We start from the raw sequence: 13,219 nt of genomic DNA, 5'->3' as shown, positions 1-13,219 counted from the left end.
TACTCCACACTGATCTACCAGGGCTCTTCAGAGCATTTGCAGCAGCAAACACTGCTATCTTCAGCTCTATTAAATAGCAATTTTAAATGTGGTTGAGGCCTAGATAAGATTTTGTTAAATCTCACCAGAGACTTCCTTCATGCCTCTCTCTCCAGTGAAGAGTTCAGACATATAAGGTTTCCTGATTTACACACTATATCCACATGGGATAAGAAGAATTCACATTTCTCTTACACCAACCTGCTAAAAGAAGGAAGGCAACCCTCCTAAAGATCAGATCTCCATACAGAGGTGTCAGATGTCTGGCAGGATGAAAGAGAGCACAGCACCACGTCAGTGGTCCTGGAGTATTGGAAATTCTGAACAGAACTTTAACAGCCATAATCTAAAGTAAACTATAAAGCTGCAATAAATACTGTACATTCAAGTATTTATGTCCATTGAATATGGCAAAGGATGCAGGGAACCTATGCAAAGCTTCCTCTTATGCTACAGCAGCCTAAGAAGTCAGCCCTGAACAAGGAATTCAAGACAAGACGATAAACACAAACACAGCCCAAGCATTATCTTCCTTAGATAAATTACTTTAGTTCTACCATTAGAACAGCAAACTCTCTATTTTTTTTTTATGATTTCTAACATCCATTAATTGCCTGGAATTTCCCTAAAACAGAGCAGTTGTGCAATTTTTGAAACAGGATTCAAGGACCAAGCCTTCCTTACCTACAGAGACTATTTAATGTCCCAAATGATTCACAAACACCTCATCTACATATGGGGGAAGCATATTGGTAGACAGCCAAATACAATTATCCCTTATGAGGAATTAACAAATCCCCTTTTTCATAGGAAAAAATGTTTCTTTCCTAGTATTTGACAAGTGTTTCATGCAGTTCTAATGCTTTACAGTACTCCCTATTTAACAGGGGACAGAATAGATTACAGTCCCTTAGTGTAAATTATCCATGCCTAAATTTAAATTGACCCTGAAGAAGTATTTGCAACCTGCCCTGTGCAGCAGTACTAGTTCCTCCCTTCCCTAGAACAGAACTCCTGGGAAAGCAGCAACCAAACAGTACCTCAGCACTAAAACCAGACTGCAGCTCTCTCCTCCCAAGAGGCCCTGGGGAAGGATGACAGAGTAAGACAATTCTGCCATCTGCACTTATCCAGCACACCAGAGCTAGAACATCCCACACAGAGATCCCACTCATCACTGCCAACTTCTTCACGCTCAGCAACGATTATTTCTGTGGAAGAGCACTGTGACCAGAGATTCCAGCCCGGAGAGTCTCCTCCACTGACCCTCACTGAGTCACAGCTTAGCATAGGGGCAGCTTCAGAGAACATGAGACCTCTGTTCTCCAGAGGGCATTGTTAAACTGGTGCTCTCACAAACAAAGGAAGCTTTAAGGCCACTGACACAGGATTCTGCAGTCTGGCAGTAGAAACATTAAACATTCAAAACACAGTCAACAAGCAGTGGATATTTGTTTCTAACATAATTTAGCAGCAAATTATAGTTGAACTTGTGATTGTTGGCAGAGCAGCCGACTGCAAAGGCTAGGGCTGGGAGGGGAGCAAAATGTGAAGTGAGCCCTGGCAGAACAGAGGAACCCTTTCGTGGGAGGAATGGCGGGCAGACTGCTGCTCAACACTGCTAATGTCCGTCCTCTGGATCAGATTTTAACACCATCTCGAACCTAAGCCAGCAAAATCTGATCCCCTAAAATGCAAGAAGTTAATGAGGCAAGTCAAATACCGAGCCATCACAGAGCACCCTACACACCCAGATGTCCACAAAACAAGCACTAGAAAACCCAATGTCACAGCATTCATTATTATTTGTGCTACTGTAATTAGCAAAAAGGAATAGAAGCAGCACTGGCCATTCCTGGTACTTGTAGACCTCCCTGGAGACCCTCCGCCATCTCACAGGCTCATTTATTTTTAATAGCAGACGACTCATACACAGATTTTGAAGCAGAGTTAAGGTTAATTTAGGTTTTTTCTTAAAAAATAACCAAACATTCTTTCTGAACTGCATAGTGTTCACTGTGGTATAGACACATTTCCTTTGCTCTCCTGCCTTGCAACTGAAAACAAGAAATACAGTAACACATAAAATACCCTTAAAATATATATATACACACAGAGAGACTCAGAACACATGGAGTCATTTTCCAAACATGCTCCAAAGGAAAAAAAGGACTGAAAAGTCATGCCAACTCAACCACCTTCACTCTAGCACTGTTTATTTAAACTCTTTTAATTTCTGCTAAACTTCTTCTAGGGAAAGCACAAGAACTTATCACCAGTGCACAGAGAAGTTATAGTTTGATACTGTTTGTTGATGGCAGTCTATATATCTGCCATCAAATACTTCTATCTGGCTGATACAAAAGTCCCCTACCCATGAAAATTTTAAATTTCAACTAGGAGCATTATGAACACCCAGAAGAAGGCCAACAGTTGTAAAAAAATAGTATAAAAGGGCTTTAGCATTTCTCAAAGTACCTATTATGCTCTAAACATTCCTCATTGCTGAACAAGAGATTTTCATGTAAGTTGGGCAGGAGTTAAGAGGGCAGTGAGAGAAAGGATAGGAGTGCCTTAATTATCACATCAGCAGGTACAAAAAAGAGTCAAAATTAAATAAAAAAATTACATAATATAAAACATGTGCAAGCAGACTGTTAAACAGGGATGTTTTCTGTTGGTGAACTGAAAAACATGTTCTTTTTATCAAACTTGGAAGCGGGCTGACTGCAAGTGCTACAGAATTACTTGAAAGCAGAGATGTACAGACAGCTGAGATACAAGGCAGAGAGACATTTGATAAGACAAAGGGAAGGATGTCACTATCAGCAGGCCACATGGGAGCATCCAGGAAAACAATAGTCATAGCTACCAACATAATCCTTTGAATCAAAGGACTTCTGTCAAACCAAAATAATCTCCCTGCCAACATTTCCCAAGATACAGGTTTGCTGTAATAAAGAGAAATCTTCCTGTGGTGTAATCTTGACCTGAGCACACTGCTCCTCTATACATCTCCTCCCACTGTCGGGGCAGAAATTGTGTATAATTCCACATAGCCTATATTGTACAACACGAAAAATCTGATTACCTTGTGTGATTGCTACCACACTTTTTTTGCCCAAGTGAAGAATTTAAACACAGGGGACAAGCGGAACTATTTTAAGAGAAAGGAAATTCACACCACTGTGCATGAACTTTCTCCTACATGTGCCACTTTGCACAGCAAAACTTCTGCTCTGGTAAGCCTGGTACTACGGAAAAAAACCTCCTGTCATCCACACTTCTGACTTGACAAGACTCACCTTCAACATTAAGTCAGAAACAGATCTTTTTAGCAAAGCCACTAGTTCTGTCGCTGTTTTTAGCAGCATATGAAAAAGCTAGACATACTATTTTGGGAAAGAGTAGAGGCAATAGTAGGTTTTTAAAGCTAAATCTAGTAATACATAGCATCACTCTTTTGATACATGTGAAATACTTAAAGGAAATTCAGGATAGATCCAGAATAAGATTCTGGATGTGACTAGACAGTCCTCGCCAGGACAATGAATAAACACTTCAGAAAATTAGTAAAAAAAGTTATACTACAGTTTTAAAGAGTTTAGAGTTAACTGTATCTAGAATAACATGCTTATTGATGTTAGCAATCACTTTTAATTATTTGAGAAAACTTTCTGAAGGAGACTTTTTAATCTACTAGTATTTTAATCTTGCATTGGGCACTTCATACTTGAAAAAACTAGTGTACTTGACTCCAAGAATATTTCCTGTACCAGAATAGAAAAAAATAATTATAAAAAGAAGCCATGCAAGTCATTCACACAGCATATAAACAAGATAAAGTACTAAGATTATTAAAACCTTACAGTAAAGCAAGTACTGTGAGGCAGAACGCAAACAGCCATTAAGAACTACAGAAGCAGCACTACTTTTATATTTGCCATTATGTTGTTTGTTCCCAAGTCATTTCCCTACACTGTGAAATTCTACAGTGAAAAGCATTTGGAAATAAACAAGTTGTTTGAAGAACTGCTCTGACAGAAGTGTTAAAAATAAGTTTCTAGTTATGAAAAAGACACAATCTATACCAAGTCTCATCACTAACAAATGAACATGCCACTGCAGAGGTCATAAGGTGTTAACCAATGCATATGATCCTGCACACAATCTATGGAAGTTCCAAGCTGACATGAAAGAATGAGTCCAAATTTATTTTAGAGGGAAACTTTAAGTCCTCTTAATAGTAATTTACTCCAGCTGTAAGTGTAGGTGTTACTAGCTGTAAGAACCAAACACATCGTATGTGGTTGCTTTTTTGTAACAAGACAAAAATACTGCATATTTAGAATGAAAAAACCATTTGCATTTTATCGGAATACTAATACATTAACCATGATTTTGTGGACAGTCTTCCTCCTTTAAGCATGGTAACATCCAAATGATGGCCAACACCAAGTGGCAGCTGTCCCCTGCTTACGAGCTGTTTCACTGCTTCTACATCCTTTTGGTTGCTATAAACTGGACTACGTTAGTAGTCCATACCCCCAGCCAACAGATAAAAGCAACAGACTCTTCTGAACCCACGCTAGGCATCTCAGCAGCATTCACAATATATTGATCTATTAAGGTTAAGAAGCCTGAAAAATAAAGAAAACACTCTCATGGGTGCAGCTTTACCACACATTCAGTTTAACCCAGTAAGAACATGTGCAACCATTAAATGCAGTAGCTTAAAATAGTTTCACATGCCAGCACAAATAACAGTTTGCTAAGAGAGCAAACAATAGCCAGAGCTAGCTGACTGAGTGGCATGTTTGTGTGAAAAACTAGAGTCTCTTTTCAATTTCACAACCTAAATGTATTTTCTGTATTTGCATGAAGTCTGTTCAGAAGCCTACATAAAGTAGAAGAACTCCAAGTCTAATTAGCTGTCTATTAGTATAAAAGGCAGTTTGTTCCATGTAAATTCAGCAAAGAACTAATACAGTTGCTTTGCATTTCAACATAATTACCAACTTTGTTCTAAAACACAAGACCTTACTTGGAAGGGCTTTCTGGGGTAGTAAAGGGACAGAAATTAGTTCAGGGTTCTGAATGCCTTTTAGAAACACCAATCTGTATCCTCTAACATACTATCTATTACTTTGGTTACTGTGATTCTGCTCCATTCCATTAGCACAATGCTACAGAATCGTATAAAAGCAAACAGGATGTAGCTAAAGAGACAGCAACACTGAAGCCAGCAGGGTCTTTCCCACAAATTATGGATATGCGACTGAAATTCACAACTGACTGACCTCAACTCTTAGTTTCATACACACTATCTCTGGGAAGGATGGGTGGAAAAGGGAGGAGTTGTATGAAGGCCCACACAGGAATGAGGAACAGGAAAAATGCAATCACTTTATCAGAGCCAATCCCTTTCCAAGGTTTATATATATCGTTTGTAGGAAATAGTCGATGTAAAGTCAAAAAAACCCAACCAGCTTCTACTTTTCTGATCAAGTCTCTTAAACCATTGAGGCTGGAGTTCACAGACTGAGACAGAGCTTAAAGGGTTGTTTTACAAACTACCACCAAGCAGAACTCGATGCACATAAAGCTATGCTGGTGGTTTAACTACGTTTAAGTAGTATCTGTAAACGCATTCACGTCAGGGTTAGTATCCCCGCATCTTCAAGGCTGTCATGACAGGGAACTGTTAAGCCACGTGCCCCTTCCCTTTCCACAAGTATTGTGGCACACTTGCTAAATTAACCACCCCCCGACAGGCCTGTGGGGTGGCGGTGCTCCGGCTGCCGTGCGCGCTCCCCCCACGCGGAGGAGCCTCCCCAGGATCACCTCCGGGCCGCGGGGCCGCCGTGAGCACACCCTGCCAGCGGCGGCCACCTCCGCACCGGGGCTCCGACGGGGATTCCCAGCCTCCCTCCCTTCCCGGGAGAGCCCCCCGCCCGCTGCCCTCCGACGTGGCCAAGCCGGCAACAGGAAGGCGAGCGAGGGGAGGCGGCGGCGCTGCGAGAGCCGCGGCGGGGCTGCACCGCCCGGCCGCCGCCGCCCTGCGGACGCGCGCCCCGGCGGCCGGGGGCGGAGGTCACCGCTGCCGGGGGATGGAGCCGGCCGTCCCCTCCCGCACTCACTCACAGGATGCCGGAGCAGGAGGTGCACACGAAGCTGCCCACGGTCATGTCGGTGTAGGTGGGGCCCCGCTGGTCGCAGTCGAAGCACTTGCGGTTGGGCGGGAGGCTGCTCATCTCCCGCAGCAGCTTCAGGTGCTTCTCCTCCTGCTTCCGCTTGGCGCTCGCGGCCATGGCCCCGCCGGCGAGGGACGGCCCGGCACGGCGCCGGGCCCCGCTCACACCCCGGCGGCGGCGGCGCTCCGGGGCTCGGCCGGCGGGAGAGGGGCCGGGCGGGCGGGGGGGTGAGGGGAAGACAGGGGAGGAAGAGGCGGGGAGGGCACAACCGGCGCCTGCCGGGGGGCGGTGCGAGAGCGCGGTGGCCGCTGAGGCGGACCGGCGGCCCCGCGAGGGAGCGAGCGGTTCGGGGGATGCGGCGGCGGCGGCGGCGGCACCGGGCCCGGGGCGGCGGAATGACGAGCCCGGGCGGAACCTGCGCGACACCTTTATGAGCTCAGCGAGGAGATGGCGGCGGCGGCGGAGCCCTGCGCGCCCGCCCGCTGCAGCGCCCCCTGCCGCGGGGGAGGGCGCACTGCACCCCGGCTCCTCACGCCGCGACCCCGGCGCGGGGCGGCGCCCCCGGCGGGGCCGAGTCACCCCGCGTGACCCGGCGGGCGGGGGCCGGTCCTGTGGAGGATCCCGATGTAAAAATATCAATAAAAGTGAGTGCAGTTAGACTTTCCTGGGGGAGGGGGGATCGCCTCCCCGCGCAGCGGGGTCCTCGGGGCGGGCTGTTCCCGTCACACCGCGGGCTGAGCGCCAGCAGCCCCGCCGCCCCTCAGCCCCTGTGGGCAGCGGCTCGGGCCGGCTGGGGAGCGCGGGAGCGCTCCGTGGGAGAAGGACACGTGCCGTGTCACCCCAGCGCTGCCGGTGTCCCTCTGTGCGCCACAAGTCTGGAAATGCAGTCACGGAGCGTGGCGAGAGCGGAGGCGCTCCCGGTGCCGTCGCCGCTTTGCTCCCGCTCCCAGCCCCGTGCCCGGGGCTCCGGGCGGCGGGGATGAGCCGGGGACCGGCTGCCGTGAGGATCCCGAGGGTGGATTGCGGCAGGCTTCGATCTGTGGGGAGAACACCCCCACGGGGTCTGGCTGTCTTCGGACGGAGGTGAGAATGCAGTTTTCCTTTGGGAATGTCGTGCCCGGCTGGCCGTTCCCCCATCAGGAGAGAGCGGAGCCAGCAGTCACGTACTTCTGATACCCGAGCGGAAACCCTAGTTCAGCCCCTGATCCACTAAATACGAGTTTGCGACGCACAAAGCTGCCTAACGGAATACTTTTCAACCGTGTGCGAAGTCAATGTTTTAAAAAAAGTCAATGCACTTTATATTTAAGTGATTTCTTTTACAAAACACCCAAGCAACACTATGTATGATTAAAATCTGTTAAGGTTTAATGATTGCCAATACAATGTATTTAGGGTCAAGTTTTGTGCCCCTGACGTCAGTGCACATAGGAGCAAGATCTGATCCACTGTATTTTCCTCATAGCTTTAGTTAGAAATCTAGGACTAGGTGTTCAGCATCAGTAATCTGTCCTTCCTCTTCTTATTCCTCTGGATGTGCTATGTGTGAATTTACATGAGCTGATTAACGAGTTCTAAGTTTTAAACAAAGAAGTCAATGCTCTAATTTTTTTCGTAGTATGGATAGCAGGAACTGTTCAAACTGAAAAATAAACATCACTAAATAATCACCAGTGCTTAAGTAGCATTCTTAAGAGTAAACAGGATATATTTCCAGTCTTATAAGGACCAAATTCTCACTACTTCCTTTAATTTTTCACTTCTCTATGAAATGCTGATATTCTCATTATTCAGAAGGTTTCATTTATTTTGCCTTTTATGAAATACACTAACATTGTACCTTTGCCAATGACCTAAATGATCTAAAGCAGATGACCTAAATTGAGAAAAAAAATTTCAAGGTTAAAAAACAGATTGTTGTTTGTTCCTGGAAAATCCTTTGGAGAGCAGTGATTGGCCACACACCTGCTGCAGCAGAGAGTTGCTCCATGCAGCCAGGTTTTGTTTCAACCAGAGTCAAAGGTGGTTTGTAACTGAAGCAGGAGCAAGCAGCTTCAACTGCTCGTGTCACGACTGAACTCATGTGAATGTCACACAGGAACAGCTGCTGATAAAAACATCACTGTCATTGACATTGTCATTGTCAGTAAAATGTGGAACTGAGCTCCCAGGGAAAATCCTAGCACTGTTTAAGTCAATCAGAAAGTTCAGTAGGAATCCTATGACTCCAGTTTGCTTTTTGAAGGAACAATTCTGCCATTATTCTGGTGTTTGATAAGCCTATTGAGCCAAGATGGGTTTACACTAGTGGATGAATTACCTATGTTAAAATTAATGTAAATTATTTTCATAAATACCACGCTTCTCCATTCTGTATCTTATAGAGCAAATTTACCCCAGGAAACTACAGAATGAGACTTCAGGGGTGTGTGAGGATACACTGTGTTACAAATGAGATCTGTGGGATTTGGGTTCTTCCAGAGTCTGTGGCACACCTGGGGCTCCTACAATCAAGCATCTAAAGCTTACCCTCCTGTTTCTATTAGGAACCAAAGGAATACAAGGCTCTAAGTATAACTGTGTGTAACACTGTTGACACGTACAGATCTCAAAACCGGCTACGGTAACTTCCAGCCCTGTTTCATCTCCCCACAAGCAAGAACGGAACTTGTGCTCCTCTTCCACTCCTGTTTTTTCTATTTTTTCTGCTCACAGCTAGCATTAATTCCCTCAAATCAGCTGGTCTGGTGTTTTCTCTAAATCACTAAAGGAAAATATCCACAAATAATACACATGAATAAGAATGCTTCTCTTCAGTTTTACCCCTGGATTTTCTTTTTCATTACATATTTTTCTTTTTCTCTACACTAGAACCCGAATTTCCTTTCCTGCAGCTTCTCTGTCCAAATTTGTTCTTCATTCTCTCTTTCTAATGACCAGACTTCTGCAGCTGGAAATATACTGGCCAGCTGTTTATTCCAAAAGTGCTTAATCCCTGCTGCACCTGCTCCTGCTTTTAACATTAAAATTAATTTCTTAACAAGAGGTATAACAATTCTTTTTTTATGCTTGCAACATTCCTCTTTACATACAAAACAGAATTTAATATTCCAGTCATGGGAAATAATATCTGAAAGATGTTGCTTCAGTAAGCTCTTAAATATGGCCCAATACCGTATAAATTATAATATACAAGCACATAATCTAGTGGATTTATTGTCAGGACCAAAAGAAACAAGACTCTAAGAATGTACATTTGGGAGATGAATAAGACATTCTCTGTTTGCCACTAGGATTGAGGTCAATAATATCCACTTTAAAGCAATTAACCCAGCAGGATAAGCGACGTGAAAATTATCATGCTGAAAGGCTAATGGGCTATTAAATCCATCTTCCTTCACCACTGATGGGCATACAGAATTAATCCTGGGATTAGGTATATCGGATCGGGGGTAAACTGCTACCTCACTTCATATTTGTATATGAAGGGTTTTCTGAAAATGCTAGGAAAGAACACAGCCAGAACCTTCACTGATATGCTCTATTCAAGGGTCAGTCCACTGAGCATAAATTAGTGTGTCTGTGCCTGGCCTTATTCAAGCAGTAGCTTTTTATTAATGAATAGATACATTTTGGGAAGAGATCAGAACAAGAGAAAGTCACAGTAATGGTTATATAAATCATGCTGCCTGTTGACAATTATTTAAATCTGGACAATCCAATGCAAGAAAATGGTCAGACAAATATGATTGAATTATCTTTACTTGCAATGCATTATCTTTACTTGCAATGCATTTCCCTTGGACATTTCCCACCCACTGCTATGACATTAACACAGTAAGAAAAGGTAAATGATGGAAAGCTCTGCCTTTACCCTTAACAGCTGTGAATAAGAAACTGACCTCACAAAAAAGAGAAAGGCACAGTCTCATCAGCTTGGGATTTTTGTATTCTAATTTTTGTATTTCTATTTGGCCTGTATTTTTTTAATGTCATCTTTTATTTGTGTGAAATACACCTAATTCATCTGGAGTAATATGGGGTAGGAAATGGTTTTCAGTCACTATATGATTCTGTTCCTGCTTTCTAGATTGGCCAGTGATGATGAAAGGTTATCAATATTTCAACCTTGCCCCTTTATATGACACAGTTCTTGCATTTCCATCGTGCCTTAAGTGCACAAGATCATATTCCAGTTTGTAATCACAGACTAGGCAGTGGAAAGAACATGTCTATATACAGTTGCAGTGTAGGCAAAATATCTGTCATAGGAATGAATATCTTGTATGCAAGGCAAGTGCATTTAATTTTTAAGTTCATCTTTACAGTACATTTATTTTTAGAGTATGTGCCAATGTTTCTATTACTGTTTTTTGTTTTGTATTGGTTTATCATTAATCTATAAAACCCTGTAGTTTAATGATGTTTTATAGGCTGTCACAGAAGTTTTGGTAAAATTATTGTTTCATGCATCTTTTCAGAGGAACATGCCAGAGGAGAGTGAAACCCTTTAAACCACAGAGTATATTCACAATTGATTCTCTTGCAGCAGTAGAAATGTAATGGTAAGTCATAAAATATCTTACATTTCCTGGAACATCCCACAGGAATGTTGGCAATACACAAGGCAGCCCAGAGTCTATGAGTAGAAGAAAGAAGTTGTGGAACTGATATGAACAAAATGACAAGGATGCAAAAAAAACCCAGCTTTTGGACACAAATGTGAAAGACAGTAATGGTGGTAAGATAGTTAACTCTTCAACTCTCTTGGTTCTAAATTGGAAGGAGAGACAGAGTCTAAACAGACATCTAAACCCCAACAGCTTCTGTAGTATTTGGCTACATAAAGTACTGAACCAGGAAATGCTCTCCCAGCTCTCTGAGCAGGAACAACTTAATTTTCACATTAAAGTTTAAAGACTTAAGTTATTTCTTGACATAGAAATGAGATTTGTATTTAAAGCCCAATGTATTTTGAAGTTCAGTTCTTCAGTACCTTTTCTACTTGATGATGAGCATTTCCTGCCTGTTTTCTGTAAAACTCCCGTGGGAGTGAAGAGAGGCCTTTGTTGCTTTCCACTAATGAATCTAAATTATTGATTAGTCAGTCTAATTTGTGGAAACTGCTATTGGTTAGTGCTGTCTTAGAAGTGCTTTAGATGGGGCAAAAAGAAATACAGGTAATTTCAAAGAGATCTTCAGTGAGGGAAAGACTATTAAAATAGACAGGAGAAACAGCATATTCAGCCAGTGCTCTTTTACTTGCCTACACTTTACAAAACTCAACTATTATCCTTCATACTTCCCTAGAATTTTATTTATTTTAATAAACATATTTTGAGGGCTGATTTGGGGAACAGTGGAGTAGAATTAACTGTTATAAGCAGACATCTTTCGGTGCTCATGGTAACCCTGAAGCAGTATCTAAAACTGGAATCTAGAAAACAGATCCATAACTTTCTAATTCTCTAAGCAGCCTGATTATATAAAGAATGAAAAAAGACAAAAAGAAAGAAAAAAGGTGCAGAGTCACAGTTCCCAAGACAAGTCACGAAATACCTGTCATGCACTGCATGATCTGAAACACTGAGTTTGTAAATCAGTGACTCCAATGTAGTAATGTTTGAGTCTTGCCTGATAAACAAAGTTTTGTACACTCCACTTAACAAAGCAATGAATATAACAAGTGTCAGAATAGCTAAACATCATGGAAATATAGATTTGGACTTGAAATGTGATGAAAAAGAACAGTATCTTTGAGTGAAAAAATGGAGATGGACATAACAAAAGAGGAAAATGCAGGAAACAGCTTTTTTATGTCAGACATTCAACTAGAAGAATACAGAAGATAATCAATGTCATGTGAATATGGGAAAATTAAGTTTTTCAGTCACCCTATTTCTGAAGGGAAGTATTTTAGAGGACAACTACAAAAAGAAAACTGATTCTATTAACTGCAGTGCAATGTTTCTCCCTACTGTAATTTTAAAATCTGAGACAAACACAGACAAAAAGAATGTAGCACAGCTCCTGCAGCTGCAGTGAGTGGATATGGATAATCCCTGGTACCTGCAAATAGCCTCCTAGGGGAGGTTTTCTGCAGGAAAAGCCTAATCTCAATCCATACATAGGAAAAATAATGCTAAACCTAGTAATTGTTTAGCACTTTCTCTCCATGTAATTTTATTCAGAAGTACAAAAACAAACTTTCAAATTGTTGTTTATAATAAATGGTTTAACAAGAAAAATTAATCCCCTGACACTCAGGCCTCTTGTACCTTCACCTGCAGTGTCTTGCCTTGAACTGTGTTTAACATTGCAAGCCATACTTGCAGTTACAAACAGCTGTAAAAAAATTAATATTTCTTTTGAGAATGATTCTCTGCTGAAGTGGCAATGACAGACATGTCTCCTGGAAACAATGTGTGGGAATTTAAATGGAGAATATTGGTTTTGAAAGCATTTGTCAATTAGAAAAACTTTTTTAACCAGGAGATAAAAAAGAGAAATGCTTATCTTCATGTGACTTAGACAAAAAGTCTTGACATTAAATAGAAGTGTTTTTTCATTACATGACTGGAATATTTAATATTTACTAGTTACATGTTTAAATGTTTAAATTTAAATATTTTTTTTTAAATCTGAAAAAAAAAAAAAAAAACAGAACAAAAATCCAACAATGAAGCAACCACCAGAAACAAATTAATAATCAATGGCATGTTGTGCACAGTAACATTCCATGTACTGGGTTTTGGAAATGGAAAAAGAGTAAGTATTCAGGACATTATCACAACCTGAACAAAACCTTGGTTTGCTTTGTGGACAAGAAAGAGAATTAATACTCTGAAACAGCACAGTGAATGAAAAATTTGGGATAACAGCAGAAGAAATACCAGTGTCTTACTGACATAAACAGAGTAATTTGAGAAATACACCCCTGATGTCCAAGAGATTTTATACAAATGGGAAAAACCCCACTGGCAAGG

General features: G+C 42.2%; 1 protein-coding gene across 11 annotated transcripts in view; it reads right to left on the bottom strand.

The window, feature by feature from the left end:
- The window catches only part of AGFG1 (ArfGAP with FG repeats 1), a 37,993-nt gene extending 31,570 nt beyond the window's left edge, over window positions 1–6,423 (bottom strand). For 10 of the 11 annotated variants that reach the window (XM_077785640.1, XM_077785641.1, XM_077785642.1 and 7 more), the window contains exon 1: window positions 6,184–6,423. In XM_077785640.1, the coding sequence (XP_077641766.1) occupies window positions 6,184–6,350 (167 nt within the window). In that variant the 5' untranslated portion in view covers window positions 6,351–6,423. Of the gene's footprint in view, window positions 1–6,179 lie in introns of all 11 variants that reach the window. The other variant, XM_077785644.1, reaches the window with a different exon arrangement.
- Between the last annotated feature and the right edge of the window lie 6,796 nt (window positions 6,424–13,219).

The sequence above is a fragment of the Lonchura striata genome, chromosome 10 (assembly GCF_046129695.1).
Source record: "Lonchura striata isolate bLonStr1 chromosome 10, bLonStr1.mat, whole genome shotgun sequence".
Classification (NCBI taxonomy): domain Eukaryota; kingdom Metazoa; phylum Chordata; class Aves; order Passeriformes; family Estrildidae; genus Lonchura; species Lonchura striata.
This window is presented reverse-complemented; position numbering and strand designations above follow the sequence as displayed.